The sequence below is a fragment of the Neofelis nebulosa genome, chromosome 16 (assembly GCF_028018385.1).
Source record: "Neofelis nebulosa isolate mNeoNeb1 chromosome 16, mNeoNeb1.pri, whole genome shotgun sequence".
Lineage (NCBI taxonomy): Eukaryota > Metazoa > Chordata > Mammalia > Carnivora > Felidae > Neofelis > Neofelis nebulosa.
In genome coordinates, this window is record NC_080797.1 from 19272834 (window position 1) to 19299570 (window position 26737).

The window sequence follows — 26737 nt, forward strand, 5'->3', positions numbered from 1 at the left end:
GGAGCAGAATCAGAACTTAACGGTTTTCAATTTCCAGTCTGGTGTATTGCCCTACCAATCTGTCTTTTACATTACAGGGGATGGAGGAAATAGGGCAAGTCAAGTATGAACTCAAAACATTAGACCAAAAGGGACCCACCTGAAGATATGTCCAACCCCCTCATTTAATATATAAAAAACAATTTCAGATTGTTAAAAAGTTTGTAATTACTTTCCAAGTATATCTGACAATAAGCATAGCTACTATCACTTTGATGACTTCTTATGTGCGGAGCCAAACACTTTCTATCCATTACTTCATTTACAAGTCTGGAGTTGAAATACTATTTTGTCCTTATTTTTACGAATGAGGAAACTAGTGCTCAGAAAAGGTAAGAGTTCAGATTCAAACTCTGGTTTCTCCTATGAGAGCCTGAGAGACCATACTCTACCTCTTAGTCGATAATTATATGACTTACTAGAAGGGTATGTGTGCTCACTGGCCAACTTGGTCTGAAAGGTGTTCTGTTTTTTCAAAAGTTTCAGAAATTTAGGCCCAGTCTTTAAGAATGGGAAGATTTTAGGGACGCCTGGCTGTCTCGGTCAGTGGGGGGGGGGGCGGGGGGGGGGGGCAACTCTCGATCTCAGGGTTGTGTTTCAAGCCCCAGGTTGGGTGTGGAGTTTATTTAAAAATAAAATCTTACAAAAAAAAAAAAAAAGGGAAGATTTTAATTCAAATGAGTGGTCAGCACATAAAGACATGATCCATGCCTTTTAGGAGTGAACTTATCTCTACCTTTTCACGAAAACCCAGGAGAGAGGTTAACCAAGAATATAAACTTCCAAACTGCCAAGAAGGGGGAGGCCACACAGAGTCGAATGTTGTTCAGTTTTTATGGAAATAGTGAAAAGGGTCTGCCTTGAGGAAACATGCATGACATGGGAAGGCCTCCACTCTTGTTTGCTCAAGACTTTCCCATTACGATCTTGTAAACAGCCATTCTTGAGTCCTCCAAGTGTTGTCTGCATTTGTTGCAGGGATAGATTTACCCAGACAGGTGGAAGAGTCATGACTTAAGGGTTATAAACAGCTGCAGAGGCCAGGCCTGCTCGATAGTCTTGGTAGCAAGGGATGTGACCATTCCCCACCGCCGAGTATTAACCAGCCTTAGAACAGGCCCTCAAATCAGAACGACTGTAATTTTGGTCTAGTACATGCACCACCCCTGACAGCTAAATAGTAACATTAAAATGTGAAGAATTTCCAGTCGTTTTCAAAGGGATCGTCTTGGCTTGCTTTCTGTTGCTGACTCATAGTGCTGCTGCTTTGAGACTGTCATGTTTCCAAACGGGACACACAGTAGGTATTCAATGAATGTCAGTTTGTAGCAGTAATTTTCATCCCTTAAGGAGCATGCCCTTACTATCTCACCATGAGTAAGGCAAGTAAGTGAAATGGTCAAGACAAATCTGCCCTGGGCTTGGTGGGGGCTGACCGAGCTTTTCCCTCAGTAAGGTAACTTTTTTAAGTGACAGTGAGCACAACTTGTGCCCAACGCTGGGCAGGTTTGTCCTTTGTCCAATCATCACCAAGATTTGGGGGTGGCGGAGGGGGAACTTCCATAGACCCACCCTGACCAGGAAGGGGGCGGGTTTAGGCCGAGCAGGGCCACCGCAGCCCGTCGGGGTGCCGCCCGATGCTTGGCACTTAAGGGAACCAATAGGAACGAAAAGAGCTATTTGAATTGGCCAATACAGGCACGGTGGGGGCGGGTTCTTTTGAGCCTTATAAAAGCTGCGGCCCGTGAGGCAGGCGGTGGCGGAGGCTCCTGCAGCGGTTGCTGGCGTTGCGGTGCGGAGCTGCTCTGCGCCCCTCGGACCCGACCCTCAGCACTCTGCTCCCACGCCAGCCTACCTCGCTCCTCGGCACCATGACCACCACCACCACCTTCAAGGGAGTCGACCCCAACAGCAGGAATAGCTCCCGGTGAGGCTGCGGGGACGCCCCCGCTCGGCGCGGGGCTCGAGGGCAGGGAAGGCCGCCGTCCGGCGGGGCCACGGGTGCAGGGCGGCGGGTCGTTGGCGGTGACGTGCCCTGGCTGTCGCGCTCGTGCCCGGCCGGGCGGCGGGGCTCGGCGGTCTGCTCCGTCTTTGTGCCGTCGGGCGAGCCCGTCGCGCCGGCCCCGCCCGACTCCCGCTTCTCTCCCATTCATTCCTCCCCCGGAGCGAGGGGTCGGTCGGGGAGGGCCGGGGCCGCTGGTCCTCGCAGTGCTGCGGGCTTTCGGTAGTCAGGCCAAGCGGACAGGGTTCGTTTCCTTCCCTTTGCGGTGCGGCTGACCGGCCCCAGGGCGGTGGTCTTGGCCCCCACGTGCCGGGGCAGCCCCCGGGGCGTCCCGGTCAGGCCCCATTGTCCCACCTCTGGCCACGCGCTCTTGCCTCTGGCCCCGGGCAGGTGGCGGTCCCCCCCCCCCTCCCCCCCGGTGGCCACCCCCTTCGGCCGCAGCGATTGAGTCTTGCGGGCGCTTATCCACTGGGGCCCGCCCGGCAGGTGGCATTTGTGGTCGGGCGGGGCTGGTCATCGCGACCCCCACGCCCGTCCGGGACCCAACCGTCAGCCCTCTGCGAAGTGCTTCTCCTCTGCTAACAAAGGAAAGACCCCTGCTCCTTCCCCTCCCGCGCCCACCTCCGAACGCGAAAGGGGGGCGAGCCTGTCCGAGTGGGTTTTCTGCGCTCAAACCTTCGGACCTCGGCCTTTGCATCCCACCTCTTTCCCTCCCCCTTTTGACGTTTGTCAAACGAGTTCTTCCCTGGCCCGGGTTCCCTAGCAGGAGGAGGTTTCCTGTTCTTGGGCGGGGCCGGAGACATCCATTGTCTCTTCCGTACTATCTGCACCTGGGATGCCGGGGCCTTTCTGGCCACAGTCGCTACTGCATTAGGGGATGAGGGCACTGGGTGTTTGCACTGGGATCCTTTTCCAAGCCCTTGCCTGACTTGGTGGAAGGGTTTGGAACCGGCGGAAGGTGTCCACATTGTCTCGGCTAATTGCACACTGTTCTCTTTTAAGACGGGATACAGGCATCTCTGGGATCCTGCTCAGGGCTTGTAGGAAGCTTAGGTTCCACTTTTTCTAGGCATCTATTCTTCATTGATCACGACCTGCAGTCGTGTGCGGCCAGCCTGGGGGTCCTGGGCAAGTGGCACAAAGGGAGCCATTTTGTGGGGCTAAGAAGACAGCCGTGAAACAGCAGTGCCTCACAGGGGTTGGAGAACTTGGGGACAAAAAGCTGGCCTCAGCAGCGAGGCTTAGGCGGCAGGTTGGAAATGACACCCCTTTTCAACTCATTCCTTTCCCTTATACAATGTAGGAAAGTGGGAAAGATTTAAAATAAATTAGTGGGTCCTGGAAGGTTGGGGACCTTGAGGAGGATAGACCTACAAAAATACTGGTCACTCCCTCTTCTGTTGTCATTCTTGCAATGAGATCATTTTTTTTGCCGAGGACACTGGAACACGCCGAACCTTTCTTTTTGTGCCATGCGGTCAACTTTCTGCTGGTGAAACTGTAGTGACTGGAACGTGAAAATTTATACATTATGTAAAAAAAATCAGGTTTCATCTTTTGGGGTTGAGTGTAGTTTAGTGCTTCATAAAAAATTTCAGTAACCAGGTCAAAGGAATCCTCATGCTAGTTTTTTGACATGGATATTCGAAATGTGAGACCAAATGGTTTTGGGTTCTGCAGAATAAATGCTTTCATTCACCTTTTGTCATCAATTTCCCTCCAGTATCGTGATCCTAGGACTGGAGCTTTGTCCTTTTATTTACTTCCTACCTTTACTTCCTCTGTAATCTCACCTAATTTTCCTTCAGTTGTTTCTGCAGTAACATTCTTCTGGCTCCATAAGCACATTGTAAATTTAGTCTGGGACGGGATGATCTGCAAAGATCACATGGGAACTCTGGCATCTAGAGAAAGAAGAAAGAAAAAGTGATTTTTGTTTTTTTTTAATTGTTATCCATGGTACATGGGTCCATTTTTGGTGAGTCTCAAGTAGGTAATCCTGGTTTAGTTACCCTGTGTGGTTCAGAAAGAATAGGAGAAACTTAAAAAATAAAATTGGAATAATTTCTGTCTTATGATCCAAATCCTTTGTTTGGGGATGTCTCACTGTTACAAACGGGCTTTACAACACTGACGTCATCGGAGTAGGGAGTAGGTATTACCTGCTCTTGCAAGAGGAACACAGACCTTTAAAAAGTTGGGTGCGCAGAGCTTTGACTTTCTTTTTAAGCCGGTGTTTGGGCACTAGTGTCTTTTTTTCTTTTTTTAAGGCCAAAAAATACTTCCCAGACCATTAGGGTTCTGGAGATTTTCATCTGGCTAATTCATGAGGGTTTAATTACGATGATAAAGGAAAAAAAAAATCATTCTAATCTCAAGGGAGCAAGTGAATTTTGATTTTATTGACTCTGTTGATTTGGGTACAAACAAGGGATAAAAAACCTGGTTGCTTCAAACTTTAACATGAGAGAAAGCCTATTAAGAATTTATAATACACCTTTAATTATGATTTAAACCATTTAATTAAGCAAACCTAAAATTATCAACTTTATATAATGTATGCCTGAATACACTTATCTTAATTCATGTAATGAAATTAATCCAAGTGGATATTTAATATCTAAAACTTGAAAAAGAAAGTAGAGTTATAAATATTTTACATGTTACCAAAAACACAATGGGTCTCCCCAACCTCCCCTCCCCCACCACCTCCCCGCCCGAGGGGGAAAATAATGACATTTTTATTTAGTGCAATTTCTGTATTGAATTATACTGTGGACACACACAAATCTATGATCCAGGGGAGGACGCTAGAGGACCTACAGAAGAAATAGAAGACACTCTAAGATTGGAAAACATGGAAACTAATCAAAGCACCAGTACATAGGTGTGTAGGAAAATGAAAGAGAAAATGGCCTTCTGTGCCTCCTGTATTTTAGCACGTTGAGCACTTCTGTGCTGGCCAGAGACTGAGGATTTGGGTTCTGGTCCTCGTCACTGTCAGTTAACTAATGTTGGACAATTTCTTCAGAGGCTCTCGAGGCTTGACTTTGTGCTCTTTAAATTTTTTTTTTTTTTTTTTTACATTTATTTATTTATTTATTTATTTATTTTTTTTTTTTCAACATATTTTATTTATTTTTGGGACAGAGAGAGACAGAGCATGAACGGGGAGGGGCAGAGAGAGAGGGAGACACAGAATCGGAAACAGGCTCCAGGCTCCGAGCCATCAGCCCAGAGCCTGACGCGGGGCTCGAACTCACGGACCGCGAGATCGTGACCTGGCTGAAGTCGGACGCTTAACCGACTGCGCCACCCAGGCGCCCCTACATTTATTTATTTTTGAGAGACAGAGTGAGACAAAGTGAGAGTGGGGGAGGGACAGAAAGAGAGGGAGACACAGAATCTGAAACAGGCTCCAGGCTCTGAGCTGTCAGCACACAGCCCGATGTGGGGCTCGAACCCACCAATCATGAGATCATGACCTGAGTCGGAGTCAGACACTCAACCGACTGAGCCACCCAGGCGCCCCAGACTTTGCGCTCTTTAAAATGAGGCTGTTGAACTAGACAGAACAGAGCCCAACAAACAATCACTCAAGGGCTAAATGCAGTGGGTACCTGATTTTTACATTTATAAATGGTTGCAAAAAAAAGATTCATTTCATGACTTGTGGAAATTATAGGAAAGTCAGATTGCAGTGTCTGTAAATAAAGTTTTATTGGAAAATAGCTGCACTCGTTTGTTTGCATGTTGTCTGTGGCTGCCTCTGTGCCACATGACAGACCCCAATAGTTACAAAATACTGCATGATCCACAGGCCAAAAATATTTACTCTTGGGCACTTCACACCAGAAGCCATCCTTTCCTCCGTGTTCTACCTGGTATTCTTCGAGCCTATGGAGAGCTCTACTAGTCTGCTTTATGGAGGAGGTTGAGGTTTAAGAGATGGGCCCGGTTTTGAGGGATGCTTGAGGAAAGGGTGGAGAGTGCTCTAGGCAGGAGTAAAGATGGGAGTAAATACCCCAAAGTGGAGATAAACCAGAACTGTTCTGGGGAACCTTGAGAAAATGACTGGATTGGTGAAGAAGATGGTAAGAACTAGATACGGTTGAGAGGCCATGTTGATAGTTTGTCACGTTACCTTGCATCTATCTCTGCTGGCTTGTGGGTAGCGGCCACACGGGAAGAAGAGGCAGTGTTAGGGAGTCCAGGCCAGGGTGTCAGCAGAGGAGCCACGATTTCTGCTGAAAGATCCAAGGGGACACGGATGTCCACAAATGATCACATGCAGTGGCCAGTAGGAAAATTAGTACTGTCAAAAGAAAGATTGTCAGGGAGGGGAGCTTGGACTTCCGCTCAGGTCACAATCTCACGGTTGGTGGGTTCGAGCCCCACATCAGGCACTGTGCTGACAGCTCAGAGCCTGGAGCCTGCTTCGGATTCTGTCTCTCTCTCTTTCTCTCTCACTCTGCCCCTCCCCAGCTTGTATGCTCGCGCTCGCTCGCTCGCTCGCTCTCTCTCTCTCTCTCATTCTCGCTTAAAAAAATGAATAAATGTTAAAAAAATAAAGTTAAAAAAAAGAAAGAAAGATTGTCAGGGAATTCTGGAACCCAGAAGGAGTCTTTGAAAGAATTTTAGATTAGTGGCAATACAGAAAAATATGAAGTATAAAAAAGGACATTGAAATTCACCTGAAATCCTATCTGAGAGCACAAACCCTGGATGCCATTGTGGTGTGGGTACTTCTCAGGCCTTTATGTCTAGTTGTGATGCTAATAGCTACGACTGCTGCCTTCTAAGCACAGTATATTGGATATTCTTAGAATAGTCTTATGAGGCAATTACTACTAACCTCTTTTTGTAGAAGATAAAAGCAGGGGCCACTGGGTGGCTCAGTTGGTTGAGCATCTGACTCTTAATTTCACCTCAGGTCATGATCTTAGGGTTATGGGATTAAGTCCATGTTAGGCTCCATGCTGAGCATGGAGTCTGCTTAAGATTCTCTTTTTCCCTCTTTCTCTGCCCCTTTCCTCTAAAAAACTGCTGTCTCTTTTAAAACAAAAACAGAAACTTGGGGCGCCTGGGTGGCGCAGTCGGTTAAGCGTCCGACTTCAGCCAGGTCACGATCTCGCGGTCCGTGAGTTCGAGCCCCGCGTCGGGCTCTGGGCTGATGGCCCAGAGCCTGGAGCCTGCTTCCGATTCTATGTCTCCCTCTCTCTCTGCTCCTCCCCCGTTCATGCTCTGTCTCTCTCTCTCTGTCTCAAAAATAAATAAACGTTAAAAAAAAAAAAAAATTTAAAAAACAAAAACAGAAACAAAAGAACATTAGAAGAGAAAAGCAAAACAAAAGTCAAGCAGTTTATCTAAGATCACACAACCAGATAAATTTATCTCTGTACACGTCATTTTATGTAACACGTCATTGGGCTTATGTTTGTCTTCCAGCGTTTTTCATTCACTGTGTTTTGGGTAACTTTTCATATCCACTAATGAAGGTAACTCTCACCCTAATGTATACAGCTTTCTGTTGTGTGGACATGCTTTGATAATTAAGCCTTTGCTAATGGACAGTTAGGGTATTCCCAAATTTATTTGTAGATGAACATTTTTAAAGGATTTATATACAAGGATATAAATCCTTGTATATATATCTGGTTATCTAATTAGGGCAATTTCTGGAAGTAGAAATGCTGGTTCATATAAAAAGCAAACAGTTGACACATATTATCAAAATGTCCTTTAGAAAGTTTGTACAGGGACACCTGGGTGGCTCAGTCTGTTAAGCATCTTGACTTCAGCTCAGGTCATGATCTCACGGTTCGCGAATGGGAACCCGAATCAGGCTCTCTGCTGTCAGCGCAGATCCTGCTTGGGATCCTCTGTCTCCCTCTCTTCTGCCCTTCTCCCACTGGTGAGTGTGCGTGCTCGCTCTCATGCTCTCTCTCTGCCAAAAATAAATATTAAAAAAAATTTTTGTACAAACAAAAGTTTGTACAAATGTGGTCCTAGTCTTGAAGAAAAGGGCTTTATTTCTAAGTACAAGATGAAAGCCAGAAACTGAAAAGATGGACGAATTAAACTTGGCAAAAATACACATAATCAACAAAGGATAACATCACTAGTATATGAAATGCTCTCAAAAAATAAGTAAAAGAGGGTGCTTGGGTGGCTCAGTCAGTTAGACATCCGACTCTTGATTTCAGCTCAGGTGAAATCTCATGGTTCGTGGGTTCAAGCCCCATGTGGGGGCTCTGTGATGACCACACGGAGCCCACTTGGGATTCTCTCTCTCCCTTTCTCTCTGCCCCTCCTCTCCCCTACCCTCTTCTCTCTCAAAATAAATAAATAAACTTTAAAAAAAAAATACATAAATTGAATAAATAATTTTGCCTAGCTGGAACTTACTTTGGTAAATAAAATGAGTGAGGGATATGTTTTGTTTTATCAAAATGATTAGTCAGCCCAATGCAGTTTTTCCCACTGATCTAACATTTACTCCAGTGGCAGTCATTCTGAGAGAGAACTCTTTATCTTGACAGAATTCTGAGGAGAAACTGGCAAACTCTTCATTGTGGTAGGAATTGTTAATGGATTCACTCATTAAGTGATAAAACATACTTAGGGGAGCCTGGGTGCCTCAGTCAGTTAAGTGTCTGACTTCAGCTCAGGTCTTGATCTTAAGGTCTGTGAGTTCGAGCCCCGCGTCGGGCTCTGCTCACAGCTCAGAGCCTGGAGCCTGTTTGTGATTCTGTGTCTCCCTCTCTCTGCTCCTCCCCACTCGTGCTGTCTTTCTCTCAAAAATACATTAAAAAAAATTTTTTTTAACATACTTAAAAATCAGATTTGAGCAACTCATTAGCAAGCTTGATCCTAGTAGACATATAGAACATTAACAAATACACATTCTTTTTAAGAATATATAGATTTATAGAATTGAGTACATATTAGGCCATAAATCACATCTCATCACATTTCAAAGGATTCGTATCATACAGACTGTTGTCTGTGTTGTAGTTAAAAACTAGAAATTAATAAACCAGAAAGACCCCTGTGTTTGGAAACTGATACATGTACTTCTAAATGATGTATGGGTCAAAGAAGAAAATAATGGGAAGGAGAAAATATTTAGAGTGGAACAATAGTTAAAAAAACAAAACTTGGGATGCCTTTAGAAGGGGCACTTAGGAAGGCATTTATGCTGTAAGTGTTTAATTTTTCCTTTTCTTATTTTTAAAATTTATTTTTATCTTTTTCACTGTTTTAAAAAGTTTAAATTTTAGTTGACATGCAGTGTGGTATTGGTTTCAGAAGTCATTGATTCAACACTTACATACAACACCCAGTGCTCATCACAAGTGTCCCCCTTAGTACCCAGCATCCATGTAGCCCATCGTCCCACCCACCTCCGTCAACCCATAGTTCTCTATCACTAAGAGTCTCTTGTGGTTTGTTTCCCTCTTTTCTTCCCCCCCCCTCCTCTTCCTATATGTTTCCTTTTCTTTTCTAATATAAGGAGCTGTGTTTGCAAATGACAACTGTTCTTTATTTGGAAACTTGAATAAAATGGACATCCTCCTAGAAAAATATTTTTCAAACTGACTTAAGAAGAAATAGAAAACCAGACTACTCCTGTCTCCAGTAATAGAATTGAATCCTTAGTTAGAAAATTTTTCCTTCCATAAAACCATCTCCATTTTCTATGTTTTGAGCAGTGACAGGACAAGTTAAATTGAGTTCTTCCAGGGATGGGACACATTGGTCAAGCCAAGCAGGAAGCTTTGGAAATGGACAAGTGCTGGGTTTCCTTGCTGAACTGAAAGCTATAGAGTCCAAAGGTGCCTGGTTATCAAACATTCTGTGAATCGTAACACCAGTTTCTCATACGGACTTCCTCCTTGTGGCTAATTGTTCATGTTTACTAGTGAGAATACTGTGGTGCAAGTGTATAAATGGGGCTCGCTGGCGATGCCTAGATAGGAAGAGACTAGTATTGCTCTCCATGGGCTTCTAAATTGGTCAACTTAACTTTTATATGTATAATCTTCCATTTTTAATTTTGTTGAAAATAAAAATGGAAATGCTTTCTGAATAAATAACAAGATATGCTTCTAAACTTTTTTGCAAATACATCCAGCTGATCCTATTAGGCAAGGTCTGTTAGGTCTTTTGCCATTATCTAAAAGGGGACGTCAGCCAGGCTGTTGTTTGTGATAACTTTCAGGCTTTTTCAGCTGTCTTCATGTCGGAAGTCCTTACTACAAATATTATAAAACAGCATTTTGTATCTTAACATCCAGTGTTGAATTTTTAAAAACTTTCAGTTTTTTAATTGAGAATAATATATTAGTCTCAGGTGTACAACATAGTGATTCGACAATTCTATACATTTATGAAATGCTAACCACAATAAATGCAGTCCTCATACAAATTTATTATATTCTTTTTTTTTTTTTTTTTTTTTTTTTTTTTTTTTTTAAATTTTTTTTTTTTTTTTAATGTTTTTTATTTATTTTTGGGACAGACAGAGACAGAGCATGAACGGGGGAGGGGCAGAGAGAGAGGGAGACACAGAATCGGAAACAGGCTCCAGGCTCCGAGCCATCAGCCCAGAGCCCGACGCGGGGCTCGAACTCACGGACCGCGAGATCGTGACCTGGCTGAAGTCGGACGCTTAACCGACTGCGCCACCCAGGCGCCCCGAAATTTATTATATTCTTGACTGTATTCCCCATGCTGTACTTTTCAGCCCCATGATGTATTTATTTTATAACTGGAAATCTGTATTTCTTAATCCCCTTTACCTGGTTCACCCACCTTCCTACCTGTCTCCCTTCTGGCATCCACCAGTTTGTTCTCTGTGTTTGTGATTGTTTCTGGTTTTGTTTTTTTAAATGTTTTGTTTATTTTTGAGAGAGAGAGAGAGAGAGAATGAGAGGGAGTGCGTGCACGTGGGGGAGGGGCAGAGAGAGAGGGAGACGGAGAAGCCAAAGCAGGCTCTGTGCTGTCAGCGCAGAGCCCGATTCAGGGCTCACACTCACAAACCGTGAGATCATGACCTGAGCTGAAGTCAACACTTAACCGACTAAGCCACCCAGGCGCCCCATTTCTGTTTTTTTTGTTTGTTCATTTGGTTTTTTAGGTTCCACATATAAGTGAAATCATGTAGTATTTGTTTCTGTCTTATTTCATTTAGCATCATACCCTGTACATCCGACCATGTTGTCTGAAATGGCAGGGTTTCATTCTTTTTTATGGCTGAGCTGAGTAATATCCATTTTCTTTATCCATTCATCTATCAGTTGACAGGTAGGTTGCTTCCATATCTTGGCTATTGTAAATAAGGCCGCAGTAAATGTAGGGGTGTATATATCTTTTCAAATTAGTGTTTTTGTTTTCTTTGGGTAAATATCCAAAAGTAGCATTACTGGATCATATGGGATTTCGATTATTAATTTTTTCAGGAAACTCCATACTGTTTTCCACAGTGGCTGCACCAGTTTACATTCCCACCAGCAGTGCACAAGGGTTCCTTTCTCTCCACATCCTTGTCAACACTTACTTCTTGTCTGTCTGCTACTAGGCATTCTGACTGATGTGATCCAGTGTTGACTTTATACCACAACAGAATCAGTTCCCTTTTCCCATTAGCAGCTCTCTCTTGGAGGGGGTGGGGTGGGTGGGTGGGTAGGAGGAATGAATGGGTGAGGGAAATGAATTTGAAAGGTGTTTGAAAACATTTATGCTGAGAAATGTTTTGGCATGATCTGAAATGGATGTTTTTTGCCATTACTCCCAAGGGTTTTGCGGCCTCCAGGTGGTGGATCCAATTTTTCATTAGGCTTTGATGAACCAACAGAACAACCCGTGAGGAGGAACAAAATGGCCTCTAGCATCTTTGGGACACCTGAGGAAAATCCCCCTTCATGGGCCAAGTCAGCAGGTACTGCTTATATGTGTGACCACTGATCAAAGGTACAGACCCAGCACGAATAACTACAGTTGGTTTTGTGCTGAGGAGCAAAATCTAGCCCGACCATAATGAGATCAACAACAGTTAAGTCTTGTCACTGGAGGAAAGCCTGGGAGAGGGGTCAGAATAGGGATTGAGGTCAAATTGGGCTATTTGGTTCCTCTGTAGAATTTTTAAGCTCTCACTTAACCTGTTTGCTCATTTTTTGATACAAGACTAACATGAACATCATTCACAAAAGAAGTGTTTTGCTTTCAGTCTTTCTGTCATAGTCCTTAAGAAAGTATGTTTTAATTCAGGTGCCAAGTCTAGTGGTGGCAGAGAGGATTCTGAGTCATCTGGACCCCAGAGAAGGAACTCTTCTGAAGCAAACTCTGGAGACTTCTTAGATCTGAAGGTCAGTGTGACAACCCAGGGTTGGGGGGGAAAGAAAGGCTTTGAGGTTAATCCGGTTTGGAAACTGACTTCCTTCCTATTGTAATAAGAGCTTCAGTTCTGTCACTAGAGCCTTACATAGAGGTGACTAGGGAAGGGCCTGAGGCCATACTGGTGCTGGAAGATCCATAAAGAGAAAAGTCAGAAAACTGAAGTGACATGATCTGGGTTGGTTCACATCCCTTTTCTACCAGTTGGATCAGTCTCTCTCTTTTCACTATCGATTTTGGGAACTTCTGGATCACACTTCCTACCTAAGTGGTATATAGTAGTGTGTGTGAGGTCAAAGACCTGACGAACGTTGCCCAGTTGTTCTGAGCTGAACTCGAGGAGACTGCAACCTGGGTGTTATCATCAGTTGTCTGCAGAGGAACATGATCCCAATGTCCCCAGGCAGGTGTCTGGAAGCCTGGTAGGGTGGCCTCCTAAGTAGGGCCCTCTGAGCACACAGTGGTGTCAGCCGTCCCAGTGTGGAACCCTCTTAACGGACTTTGGAATTTATAGAGGCCCCTCAACAGCTAGATAAGGAAAAAGGAAAGGGAGCATGGAAAAATAAACTTACCAGTTTCACATTCTGATAAAAGATCCTCTGAAATGCTAATTGATATTAGGCCATCGGTGTAAATGTTAAGGTTTTTTTGGTGTGTCGGGTATTGCTGGCACCGGGGCAATTTGTCATGCAGCAGTTTTGTATAGCATTGTCCCAAAGTAAGTATAAAGGTTGTAATGTAATTGTGTTGTGGCCTGACCCTGAACTTGACTGCATCAAAATGAACTTCCACGTTTGGTTTCAAATAGTAGCCTCTCAGAACTGTGACTGCTTTATTTGTTACAAAATTAAAATCTGAAGTAAAATTTTCTTTTCTTTTCCAGAGAGAAGGCGACATTCATGGTGAGTCCTTCTGAAGTACACATTTCTGGTTCTGTAAATGGTTTTAGAATAGAGCGGAATTTTTCTTGAAATAGTGTCTTGGGGAGTGAAACCTGGCTTTGCCCCAAGGGCCAGCACAGCATACCCTGGGTGGAGAGCAAAGAAACACAAAACTGGGAAGTTAGCAAACATGGCCACGCGTGCGTCCGCTGCAGTGAGAGCAAGGCCGGGAATGCACAAGAAAGGAAAAATGGAGAGTCCTTCACAGATATGTGTGCAGTAGTTGGGCTGGTGGGTGTTCCTGTTAATGAGAGCTTTTTAGTAAAAGGCTCTGGCATTTCAAGCTTGGCACACAGCATTTAATTTACAAACTTTGTTTGATTTTACACTGAGGTGCTTATTCAGCAAGACGTCGGCAACTCTGTGATCTTGTGGCTGATGATTTAGGAGGCAGATATAAATTTTCATCCATGTTACCAATTATATATGGAAATGAGCTATAATCATTTCTTTAATGATGTTAAGTCTTTGAAGTATTTATTGGCACTTCCTTAACAAGTGCCAGAGAATGACTATTGCATGTAACGAAAGGCGTAAATGTGTCGGGCAGCAGGAATCAGGTGAAAGTTGACTCGGTGAAATGCAGCAGTCAGAAGGCCCTCTGGTCCGTAAGGAAGACCATTACATTTTGTGAGGCAGTCTTCCCGTGAAACAAGTGTTGAGGAACCAGACTCCTCTTCTGCCCTCTTACACAGCGTTTCTTTCTTTAAAAAAACAATTTTTTTTTGACGTTTATTTATTTTTGAGACAGAGAGAGACAGAGCCTCAACGGGGCAGGGGCAGAGAGAGAGGGAGACACAGAATCCAAAGCAGGCTCCAGGCTCTGAGCTGTCAGCACAGAGCCCGACGCGGACGGGGCTCGAACTCATAGACTGCAAGATCATGACCTGAGCCGAAGTCTGATGCTTAACCGACTGAGCCACCCAGGTGCCCCACAGACAGCGTTTCTTGATGGGCATGGTGGGAAGAGAGTCTATTGGGCCTTTGTGAGCGTTACCTGGGTTCTTCCTCCGTGAACAAATCACTTTCTCACTGGATTGAAGATGTATTAGTTATTGTTCACGTCTAGTGTGTTCTGTCTGAAAAGACTCTTCCGGAGGTTAAAAAAAAAAAAAAATCTTGAAGTCTTTTCAGTTCTGCTGCTTTTCATATTCTGAAATACTTCCACTAGGAGACCTTACTTAGCAAGAATTAGCTAATCCTTAGTCACTACTTTTGGGCAATGGATATAGTTACAAATTTGGGAAGCCTGGAGAAGGATGAGAGGGCCTTGATGGAGTTATAAAAAAAAAATGTGTCACTTGACGTGCTACTAGTAATTCTCTCCCAGCTCAGTTTTTTTTTTCAGATTCTTCAGGTGAGTAGCACACTCATGAAATTGTCATGAAATGACAAGGGGCACAATGATTCAAGATCCATCTGGGGGAGTAGAGGTCAACCCTGATTCTGTTGCCAAATTTACTTCGAAGCCAAGCTATTCTGCTTGGTTTAAGATAGATTTGGTTTGGATATAAGGAAGATTGCCGTTCTCTCTTAGAGAATTAAACCTAGGGATGGCTAAAGGGAGCAGTGGGAAATCTGCAGCAGAGGGAGTAGGTCCGCAGAATTTAGGTACAAGTCTTTCCTGCCTTTAGGCAAGTTAGTCTGCTGCATCTCTTGCTGTTCTGATTCTTTCACCCTCGTAATGAACCACTTTATCATTTATCCTGACGTAGGTATCTGTTCAGTGCCTTGTTGATTTGCCAAAGAAGACAGACAAGTCAGGAGTATATTAGATGTGTATTATGGTGAAGTGTTTGTTTAAAGTCCCGTTTTTCAGTCATTAGATTCAACAAGCAAAAGCTTTCTCAGTCAATCCTGTATAAGTTTCTAAAGCCTCTCAGTTCCTGTACTTATTACTTCATTACAGACTAAGGGGACGTAGTAACAGACTAGCCTCTGTTCTTTTTGGCTGGAGCATTTCTGACTAGACAAAGGAACATTTATTTATTAAAAATGTTTATTTATTGGTGTGGGGGGTGTGGGGCAGAGAGAGAGGGAGAAAGAATCCCAGGCAGGCTCTGAGCTGTCAGTGCAGAGCCCAACGCAGGGCATGAACTCACAAACCATGAACTCATGATCTGAGCTGAAGTCCAAAGCTTAACCAACTGAGCCACCCAGGTGCCCTGACAAATTTGAGCATTTATTTTTTTTTTATTAAAAAAATTTTTTTAATGTTTATTTTTGAAAGAGACAGAGCATGAGTGGGGGAGGGGCAGAGAGAGAAGGGGATACAGAATCTGAAGCAGGCTCCAGGCTCTGAGCTGTCAGCACAGAGCCCAATGCGGGGCTTGAACTCAAAAACCGCGAGATCATGACCTGAGCCAAAGTTGGATGCTTAACCGACTGAGCCACCCAGGTGCCCTGACAAAGGAGCATTTAAATTAAGGCCTACTGTTGTGTATCCTCCATATGTGCTTTTTTTCTTTTTTGGCATGTTATCTAGTGAAAGACAAAACAGTTCCTTTAATAATGAAAGACGGGGGATACCTGGATGGCTCAGTCTGTTAAGCATCAGACTCTTGATGTTGGCTCCAGTCATGATCTCATGGTTTGTCAAATCAAGCCCCGCGTCAGGCTCTGCACTGCGAGTATGGAGCCTGGTTGGGATTCTCTCCCTCTCCCCCACTCTCTCTTCCCCTCTCCTGATCATGCACGTGCTCTCTCTCAAAATCAAAACAAAAACAACAAAAAAAACTTAAAAAAAAATAATGAAAGACAAATATAAGAATGGTAGGTGTGAGCTTGATTTATCCAAAAGTCAGTAGGAAATAAATGATCACGGTAGAGCTGCAAGGTAATGTTTTGTCCTTTAGAAGTACTCCTAACTGCTTGATCCAGGCAGACAATGGATACCTGTGAGAGCCTGTGCAGCGGTGAGGCCAAGTCCTAGTAGCAGCAATGAAATTGCTTGAACTGATAGGCTGGCTGGCTCAAGTGGAACTCGTGCCCCGTATTTGTCCATCTTGGATTGTTTCAAATCATGGGTTTTGGGGTTTTGTTTGTATTTGTGGTAAATGGGACATATTCTCCTAGGTTATTCACAGGACACTTATCAGAAGACTTGGGTTCTCAGTGTTGATGCATTTAATCCTGCTTCCCGTGCAAACAAGAATGTAGCAACAGGAAATTAAGGCGTGACCCTTTCTCACCAAGCTTTAAGTTAATTATCATGAGGGCTGTCATTCTGGAAAGCTCCATACTGATTTTTACTTGTAGTTCAATACTATAGAACATCATATGTGTTGTTACTTCTATAGAATGTTATAAAAATTCTTAAAAGGAAATGTCAAAAGCAGCAGTAGCATATTTCTGAGATTTTGTTGAGTTTCTCATTGAAGACTTCTTCCCCCTTGGACTTCTCGGTATCAGTTCGCTAAAACTTGGTACAGGTGCTTTTAGGAACATGAGCTTTTAATGGTTAGTCTTTGGGGAACTTAAAGTACATTTTTTCAAAATTAGAACTTTTCATCGGTGTCAAATATGAGGGCCATATGAATTTCTTACATGGTATAGATCATAACCAGTATTTGTTTCACTGCTTCCAGGGCTTTGGAACACCTTAATCTAGGGGAGGAGGGAATAAATGTCTTTAAACCTTAAGGTAGTTTTCTCCCAAGTTTTATGAATTAGTGTTTGGTTTCTTACACTGAAGTTGCCTTTGTGTGTGTGTGAGAGAGAGAGATTGAGGAGAAGAGATTTTATTCTATTTTTTTTTTTTTTTAGCATTTATTTTGAGAAAGAGAGTACATGCATACATACATCCAAGCAGGGGAGGGACAGAGAGAGAGAATCCCAAGCAGGCTTCACGCTGTCAGGGCAGACAGAGCCCATCTCGGGGCTCGATCTCATGAACTGTGAGATCATGACCTGAGCAGAGATCAAGAGTTGGGCACTTAACCAACTGAGCCACCCAGGCACCCCAAGAAATTTTATTCTAAAAATTTTTTTAAATGTTTATTTATTTTTGAGAGCTACAGAGCACAAGTTGGGGGAGGGGCAGAGAGAGAGGGAGACACAGAATCTGAAACAGGCTCCAGGCTCTGAGCTGTCAGCACAGAGCGCAATGTGGGGCTTGAACTTGGGAACGGTGAGATCATGACCTACACCAAAATCAGATGCTCGACCGACTGAGCCACCCAGATGCCCTAAGAGATTTTATTCTAAAGCAGGTGTGAGATTATGCAACTGAATTGAGACCTGGCATTTTACTGTCACTTTGGACTTTGAACAAAGACTTCCATATTTTGGAAAATGCCTCATTAAGAATATATATTTGTTGGGAATTTCACAGATTAGTGAATCATCAAGCAGTCTCTAGGATGCTGGGTAATAGTACACTAATTCTGAAGCCTTTATCATGGAAAGTACCTGGTTAATATATATGGGAGTGATCTAATTAATGGAGATACTACTAATCAGTAGGGGAAAGGTACACTCTAATAAATGATGTTGGTACTATGGGTTATCTTTGTGGTTAGAAAAAGAAATCAGGCTCACCTAGTAATCATGGAAATGTAACATGAAACAGGAACGAAATAATATTTCACCCATCATTTTGGCAAATTTTAAAGTGAGGTGGTTATCAAATGATGGATGTGCAAAGGTGTACGGACAGCATAGTCTGACACGGGTTGGGGGTGGAACGTGGCGCAGCCCCCTCTAGGGAGGGCGATGCATAGTGTCTGTTCAGATTGAAGATGGTCGCCCTTGTTTCCCCGTGGGCACCTTTGCCAGTCTATATACATTCCAACTTTGTTTGGAATGGTTGGGTCGGTTCCAGTTTTCATGACTAGTACAGCTAATGCAGTACTGTATTATATCAAATATATTGAATCATGTGATAAAATACTATAAAGGAGTTACATAGGGTAAATTATGACCATGTGTATAAATATGGGTAAATTTCTGAGTATAAAAAAAGGAAGTTGGTATCAGTACAACAACAAAACCCAGAAGTATATATTATCTGTTGGGAATAAAGTACACTTATAAGTAAGTATAACAGAGGGGCTAGAATGGACACAATTCCGAGTCAGAAGAAGAGACCCACACGGAGGTGGACTTCTAATTTAAAATACTACATCTTCATATATTTGTACAATTTAGAAATGAGCACACACAGAAAAAGGCCTGGGGACAAATAAGGGAAAACACTAAGTGGTTAGTTTTGGGTTGTGGGAACATGGGTGAATGATTCTTGTCTTATATATCTCTAGGTATGATTTAAACCATCCTCCAAAAAAAAAAAAAAAAATCTTAAGACTCTCCATCTTTCCTAGAAATAGTTGCTTAGTAAGCCTGAACCTCCTTCTGTTTTTCTAGAAAACGTGGACACAGATTTGCAGCCCAGCCTGGGGCAGAGCGAGGAGAAGCCCGTGCCCGCTGCCCCCGTGCCCAGCCCGGTGGCCCCGGCCCCAGCGCCGTCCCGAAGAAATCCCCCTGGCGGCAAGTCCAGCCTCGTCCTGGGTTAGCTCTGACTCTCTTGAACTCTGTCGTTTTATTTGTTTGTTTTCTCCATGCTTGTGAACTGCACAACTTGAGCCTGACTGTACATCTTTTGGATTTGTTTCATTAAAAAAGAAGCACTTTATGTACTGCTGTCTTTTTTTTTTTTTTTTTTTTTTTTTTTAAGAACAGGTTTCTCTTTATCTGTCCTGATTCCTCCGGGTCTGTAGGCCATGGCATGAGTGTTTTCTAGTAGTAGATTGGAGGGAAAGTTTTGTGACACTTAGTATGGTGTTTTTAAGAATAATCTGGTTCCAAATGTGTTAGAGGATCTTTTGTACTGAGGTTTTTAAAACCCTTTTCTTGTCAGCTTTACTTGGGTTTACCAAGCCTTGATTGGGCAGACCAGTAAACAGTCCACAGGCATGTTCCTTCAGGCCCCCAAACACAGGGTTGTCTTTATGCCAAACCTACTCATTGTAGCCCTACCTTGTCCTTGCCCTTTGCTAAAAGCATCTTCCTGTGCCATATGGAACAGTAGAGGTCTGTGCCTCATGCCTTGCTGCCTGCAAAGCAAAAACAAAAACAAAAACTGCCTTTTTAATTTTTGAACCTTAAGAAATAAGCCAGATACTAACTCAACTAGCTGATGAGCTGAGCCTGCTGCTGTCTTGCAGAGGAAGGCTTCGATGTGCACTCAAACTGACAAATTTCCAAGTGGTAAAGCAAGCGAGGGCGGTGGCCACACAGAAGTGGGTCTTCGTCATGAACAGACCCCAAGGGGGCAGTGCTCTTCTTAGATAACTTGAAGCCGTGTGCATGATGCTGGTGCTTGACCATGAACTGAAGTCTCATCCTTAACATGTGTGTTGTACTTCACAATCCTGGACTGTTGCTCAAAGTAAACAATGTGCAAATTTGGAACATCGTGTCCTGTGTCATCTTTTTGAGATCGTTTCACTGTTCTACCTGTTCAGTTGCTTTTTTCTTTACTATAAATCCTGTTGCCCAAGAACCAATGAGTCACTAAAGTTAAAAGACTATTGGAAGGCCCAGAGAAGTAAGTGGGCTTCTCTCAAAAGAGAACAGGTTTACAGTCATAGCAGGAGTTCAAAATGCCAAAAAGATAGTTAACTGATACCTGTGCTAATACAGGGATACAGATAAATGATAAAATATTTATTAGGTAGTATATTTTAGACTCTTCTACCCACTCTCTGTGCTGGGCAGTAACATGTAAGTTTTTAAGTCCTCTCCTCCATCAAGGTGCTTCTCAATGGTGGGTGGCTACAGAAGAGCACTCCAAAGGAAGGGGAGGAGGATCTGAGCAGACAGAAGAGAGGAAAGCTCTTTGCGTTCAGGCAGAAGGTTCCAGATCAACATGCTATATTTATATTAAATGTCCAAATTGGGCATTAAGACTTGGCTTTTAGGTCTAGCTGCACTACTACTCAACTGTGTTCTTTAGGCTTGTCATCTTGGATCCAGTTTCCTATCTTAAAAAGTAAGACCATTGAGACGATGAGCATAACCACTGGCTTCATTTGAACTATTGGGACATTTCTTTGGGAAGAATAGATTCAGGGGGTGTAAAGCTTTTCTCCCTTAAGGTGCAAAGAAAGCATTTGCAAAATGGAGAATCAACAGCTTTGATAGAGGATCCGTCTGATTTGATGAAAACAGGTTAGCTCTGCAAATACTAGCCTGAGTTATGGTTTCTATTGGAACCTCTTTGGAGGTAGGGAACCTGTCTGTACCCTTCTCTAATGGTGGGGATCCTGGAAAAGAGATGTCCCTGATTTGTGTCACACTTGTACCTTGGCTTTTTTTATTTTTTGAAGATAAGTGCCTAATCAAAATTCAAGTGTTGTGAGGGAGGGACAGCTCTGCCAATCATTCAGATACTATCAGAACAGATTTTATGAAATTCTATGTAACATGTTTGCTAAGGGTGTTAAATTTTCTACTTAGAAAGCTTAGGGTTTACGAAGTGGAGTTGAATGATTTTATGATGATGGCAGAACAATCAGTATTTCGTTGACACTTTGGCCTGGGTATAAACCCAGTTTGTGTGACTTGAATGGGAAGGAGGGGGAACATTGGAGGACTCACTATTGCCTAGGGCGATTGTACCTCTTCTTGAGAGTTTTTTAATCAGATCACTTTAGAAGGAGAGGCTAGTCTCCCCTTTGTAATGTGTTTCAACATTGGTTTGGAAGTATTATTGGGTGCTCAGATGGGGAACTAGAGGAAGATGGGTCACTTAATCAAATCTGAGTTTATGGTTTGTAGGAAAACGTATTTGGACGTAGTCAGGAAGTTGAGAAAAATCTACAAAGGAGCGTCAACAAAACTTAGCCATGTTAGGCATTTTCTAGAGGGGGCTGTAACTGCCAATGCTAGAACACCAGTGTCCCTTCCACAGAAAGGACCTTCCCCGATTACCTGAGCTTGTTGGAAATCGTGTCCTCCGGGTGCGACTGGATGCATAAAGCGGATGCTCCCAACTCTGGTTTAGGAGTTCATCTCTTAGGAGCTCTACTCACACGAGTCAGGGGTCTTCAGCAGTCATTCACTTCAAAGTTACTGGGAGCCCCCATGATTCGGGCCTCAGGGAGTTCTGGCCCGGGATCCGGCGTGATCCTGTGCCCTGTCCCACAAGCAGGGAGGGCAGAGTTGTACCGGTGGCCCCGGGACTCGCGGTCGCGACTCTAAGGGCGGAGCCAGCCCCACAGGATTCACCCATCGCAGAATTTGAGATCCGCCCTCGAGCGGCCCACGACCCGCCCGGGTCCGCTTGGGGTGAGCGGGTACGTTTCCCCGCGGAGTTGGGGGAGGTACACGTGCAGGCGGGCGCGCTCTCGGGCCGCCCCGCGCCGCCTCCAGGGGAAAGTCGCGCCCTCCCGCGAGGTCGGCTCACCCGCGCCCATGCAAATGAGCCCGGTGCGCCCGCCCACCGCGCGCCTCCGGAAGCTGCGGCCCGCGCCTGCCCGCCACCCCCTCTCCCCCCCCCCAATCCCAGCCCGGCCTCTGCGGCGATGGCGGCGCGGCGCGCACGGCCGGTGCGGGTGCTGGTGGACATGGATGGCGTGCTGGCCGACTTCGAGGCCGGCCTCCTGCGGGGCTTCCGCCGCCGGTTCCCTGGGGAGCCGCACGTGGCGCTGGAAAAGCGCCGCGGCTTCCTCGCCCGCGAGCAGTACCGAGCCCTGCGGCCAGACCTGGCGGTAAGCAGGGAAAGGGCGGGAATGCAACGCCGGGTGTCCGCGGGCAGTGTCCCCGGGAGCGAGGAGTCCCGACCCCGCAGGATACCCGGGAGCAAGGGCCCGGACCCCATAGGATGCAAGGGAGCCCGAGCCCCGACCCCACACGGCACCTAAGAATGGGAGCCCTCCCCTTGGACAAGACTGTCTTCCCCCTTTGTTTAACAAAACCCTCCGTTTAGAATCCATTGTTCGCCCTGGACGAGAAAGTCTGTCAGAGCGCTTCCCCCTAAGCAAAATTGTCTCCCCGAGGCTTTGATTTGGAGACCAAAACCCCCCAGGAATCTTTTGAGAGTCCTCACTGGGGCTAGATCTGCTGGAGGCAGAAGCTGGGACAAGAACATGGTATCTTTCAGGACAAAGTGGCCAGTGTGTATGAAGCCCCAGGCTTTTTCCTAGACTTGGAGCCTATCCCTGGAGCCTTGGAAGCCCTGCAGGAGATGAACAACATGCAGGAGTGAGAAAGGGCAAAGAGGGGAGGGGCGGTGGAGAAGAAGGGAGGGCACCACCCTAAGTCTAACCTGCGCCCCTTGCGTGCAGCACCGAAGTCTTCATCTGCACCAGCCCTCTGACGAAGTATGAACACTGTGTGGCCGAGAAGGTGCGGCTGCCCCAGCGCTTGATAGCAAACTGCTTCCTAAATCCTGAGGATTAAAGTAAACTAGCAGAGGGGCACCCCGGGGGCTCGGTCGCTTAGGGGTCAGGCTCTGTGCTGAAGATGCCTAGCCTACTTGGGATTCTCTCTCCTTCTCTCTCTGCTCCTCCCCTGCTCTCTCGCTCGTGCTCTCTCTCAAAATAATTAAAAAGCCCTTTTTTTAAATAAACCGGCAGAAACACAGGAAGTGTGGAGGGAGGGGAGCAGCATCTCTCAAGGGCTGGAGACCCCACTCCCACCTACTTACTCACTGGCCCTGCTGACCGACCTGTGCCTCCTCCACAGTACCGCTGGGTGGAGAATCACCTCGGGCCACAGTTTGTGGAGCGCATTATCCTGACGAGGGACAAGACGGTGGTCTTGGGGGACCTGCTCATTGACGACAAGGACACCATTCGAGGTTAGACCCGTTTTCCTGGCAACCTTCCAGGCATTTGGCCTGCTGGATTAGGGAGGGAGTAAAAATAACCAGATTATAGACTGCATCTCCCTGCCTTTCTCTTGCATCCTGTCCCAGGCCAAGAGGAGACCCCAAGCTGGGAGCACATTTTGTTCACCTGCTGCCACAACCAGCACCTCGCCCTGCCCCCCACAAGGAGACGGCTGCTCTCCTGGAGTGACAACTGGAGGGAGATCATAGACAGCAAGCGGGGGGGCCGGGACAGTGGGTAGTAGCTGAAGGAAGGGAAGGCAGGCCATCAGGGAACACCAGCAGAGCTGGATGACAGGGCAGTGCCATGGCGGTGGCCACCAGCACCGTGGAGCAGGGAGACACAGTAACGTCGGTTCTCACAAGGCAGCCACCTGGAACCCCACAAGACGGCTGGCAAGGAATCTCGGTGGGAAAACTACTCAGGAACCTTTTTAATAAAACACTTTGGCTCACCACTCTTTAAAGGCCCTTTATTTGGGAAAGTAGAGGTACAGGAGCCCTAGGGAGGGCAGCTGGAATGCAGGCTGAGGAGGAGGCTTTCTCGTCCCTCCTCCTGTCCTCAGTCCCACCTCCACACCCATCTGGACACCATGTCTCTTGCATCTGCCATCTTTCATCGTGGCCATGGAGGTCAACCTTAAGGGACTGCAGAAGGGAGGCCAGGAAGCTCCCCATTGCTCCTGAACCCCAACTTCCCATGGTCGTCCCACACCGCTTCCCCTGTGCTGGTCAACGTACACTGTGGACTCTAAACCACAGATTTTTGTCAGGAGGTCTTCTGTGTTCCCTGAGCACTACTCTTGCATTCGCAAAGCCCTCCTGAGTCTGAGACTTCCAGGGCCGGGGACCTGCCCTCACTAACCCAACCCTGATGGCAGAGGAGGAAGGCCAAGGTGTTCAGGCCAGGGCCATGGGGTGGCGAGGGGAGAGTATGAAGCTTCAAGGGTCTGTGCCTCATTCTGATGTGTCCTCACCCTCATACTTGTGGTCTTAACACCTGATGGCCACCTTCACAGTCAGCGGACTGCATCACTCAAGAGTAGAGACCACACCTTCGTCTTTGAAGCCCATGGTGCCCGGCAGATAGGCCTGTGTGGATAAACAGGTGATCCCGGGCCACAGAGTTCTCCAGGCCGGTGTCCACCATACCCAATGCCCAGCCTGGAGATCTTGTGGTGTAGGTACCCAGCTTCCATAGCCCTAGAGTGGGCATGACCAACTTCCCAGAGCTGGCTTCTCACTTGTATTCCTCAAGATTACTTCAGATACTTCTGTGAAAGGAGAATTCCTATTCCCTCAAGCATGAACAATTCTAATCCCAGGCCCAGCTGCTCCTCATGAAAACCCCCTTCTGCAAGGCCTCTGGATCTAGGGTCCCAGCTGCTTCTCTCTCACATTAGGCTGAGAGCCTGGCTCAAGCGGGGGGTTGGGGGGGGGGGTGGTAGGAGGCAGGCTCTTGACTTCTAGCTGGTTAAGGGTGCCAACCTATGGAAATGGCCTTTGCTCTCCTCCATGGGCCTCCCGGTCTGGCTTCCTCACTCATCTAATGCCTCTCATCACAGTGTAAATATGTGTCACACTGAGAAAACTCACCTTTAAAATACCTTAAAAGGGCACCTTTTGGGGAGAACACACTCAGTGGGAGGCAGGCTGCTCCCGCTCCCCGAGTCCCCACTGGGATTGTGGTCTCGTCTCTAGCGGTCAGGGTGTCAATGGCCATGAGATCTCCCTGGATCAGGGCTGCTGCAGGGCCTCAGTCCTTGGCAGTGGGATACCCAGGGCAGAGTGAGCCCGCCAGCTACGGGCTTCCGCCACCTGGCTTGGGGAACAGAAGTCTTCGAGGAAGATCTGGGCCAGGTTCCGGAGCCTGGTGTTGGCCGAGAGAGAGAAGCGCAGCATGCACTGCACCACGGGCATGGCAGTCAGCTCAGGGTGGGAGGCAGAGCCTGGGGAGCTCAGGTACATGATTGTGGTGACAGCGGACAGCACGGTCTCCTCGTTGGGACTGGACAGGCAGTTGATGATGAGGGGGATGCCCCCTGTCTGCAGGATGTGCTCCTTGTTGGCCCTGTCTGGACACAGGTTGCAGAGGCCTCCTGGGGAAGGGCAAAGGGAGACTGGATGCTCAGGCCTGGGAATCCTCCCACCGCCCCTCCCAGCTTCTCTCAGCCCACTTTGTCCTGAGAAAGGGCCCAGGCCTATGAGAAGGTGGCCCAGGGACAAGAGATCCAAAGTCCATTCTGGTACCCAGCCCTTCCTTTCAAGATTCCCACCTGCCCATCACAGCCTAGCCTTCAGGAAGTGGGTACCAATCCCTTCCCCGCTTGGTTCAGCCAGTTCAATGGTTGATATGCTTTCCTTTTTTTTTTTTTAAAGCAAAAACACAGGGGCGCCTGGGCGGCTCAGTCGGTTAAGCGTCCAACTTTGGCTCAGGGCATGATCTTGTGGCTTGTGACTTTGAGTCCTGCGTCAGACACTGTGCTGACGGCTCAGAGCCTGGAGCCTGCTTTGGATTCTGTGTCTCCCTCTCTCTCTGCCACTCCCCAACTCATGCTCTGTGTCTCTTAAAAATAAACATTAAAAAAAAAATTAAAGCAAAAAAATAAAATCTAATACATCACTTTACAGAATTAAAAAACATAGGTAAGGTGATGGTCTCACAGGTGTATACGTGTCAAAACATATCAAATCATATCCTTTAAGGATGTACAGCTTATACTATCTCAATAAAGCGGTTATAAATACTAGAAGCCAAATTACAAGCCATCGTAATCCTACCATCCATTTAACATTCGCTTTTCATTCCTCAGTTTCAAAATATGTGAATAAATATAAACATTTAATAAGAATGTGATACAGGCGCCTGGGTGGCTCAGTTAGTTAAGCGTCCAACTCTTAGTTTCAGCTCAGGTCATGATCTCATGGTTTGTGGGATCAAGCCTTGAGTCAGCGTGGAGCCTGCTTGGGATTCTCTGTCTCTACCCTGCTCATGTGTGTATGCTCTCTCACTCTCAAAATAAATAAGCTTATTTTAAAAACAAACAAACAAACAAACAAACAAACAAACAAACAAACAAACAGGGTGCCTGAGTAGCTCAGTGGGTTGTGTCCAAATCTTTTTTTTTTTTTTTTTTTTTTTTTTTTTTAGTGTTTTTTATTTATTTTTGGGACAGACAGAGACAGAGCATGAACGGGGGAGGGGCAGAGAGAGAGGGAGACACAGAATCGGAAACAGGCTCCAGGCTCCGAGCCATCAGCCCAGAGCCCGACGCGGGGCTCGAACTCACGGACCGCGAGATCGTGACCTGGCTGAAGTCGGACGCTTAACCGACTGCGCCACCCAGGCGCCCCTGGGTTGTGTCCAAATCTTGACTGCAGCTCAGGTCATGATCTTATGGTTCATGAGATGGAGCCTTGCACTGGGCTTTGCACTGACAGCACAGAGTATGCATGGGATTCTCTCTCCCTCTCCTCCTCCCCTGCACACTCTCTCTCATAATAAACAAACTTTAAAACACAAAA

At 45.9% G+C, this 26737-nt stretch overlaps 3 protein-coding genes across 6 annotated transcripts in view; 2 read left to right on the forward strand and 1 right to left on the reverse strand.

Annotated features, from left to right (window-relative positions):
• Window positions 1-1771: 1771 nt before the first annotated feature.
• JPT1 (Jupiter microtubule associated homolog 1) lies at window positions 1772-19791 on the forward strand. The gene is made up of 5 exons (XM_058705707.1): window positions 1772-1966; window positions 11842-11984; window positions 12314-12411; window positions 13323-13341; window positions 18745-19791. The coding sequence occupies exons 1-5, from the start codon at window positions 1911-1913 to the stop codon at window positions 18891-18893; spliced, it is 465 nt and encodes a 154-aa protein (XP_058561690.1). The 5' UTR covers window positions 1772-1910; the 3' UTR covers window positions 18894-19791.
• The window catches only part of ARMC7 (armadillo repeat containing 7), a 40035-nt gene continuing 16322 nt past the window's right edge, over window positions 3025-26737 (reverse strand). Inside the window, exon 3 of one of the 4 annotated variants that reach the window (XM_058705704.1) lies at window positions 3025-3945. In XM_058705704.1, the coding sequence (XP_058561687.1) occupies window positions 3926-3945 (20 nt within the window). In that variant the 3' untranslated portion in view covers window positions 3025-3925. Of the gene's footprint in view, window positions 3946-23671; window positions 25312-26737 lie in introns of those variants that run through there. The other 3 variants (XM_058705703.1, XR_009255424.1, XM_058705705.1) reach the window with 3 other exon arrangements.
• Window positions 21868-23670, forward strand: NT5C (5', 3'-nucleotidase, cytosolic). The gene is made up of 5 exons (XM_058705702.1): window positions 21868-22091; window positions 22484-22584; window positions 22668-22728; window positions 23068-23182; window positions 23300-23670. Exons 1-5 carry the CDS (start codon window positions 21906-21908, stop codon window positions 23452-23454), a joined length of 618 nt encoding a protein of 205 aa, XP_058561685.1. The 5' UTR covers window positions 21868-21905; the 3' UTR covers window positions 23455-23670.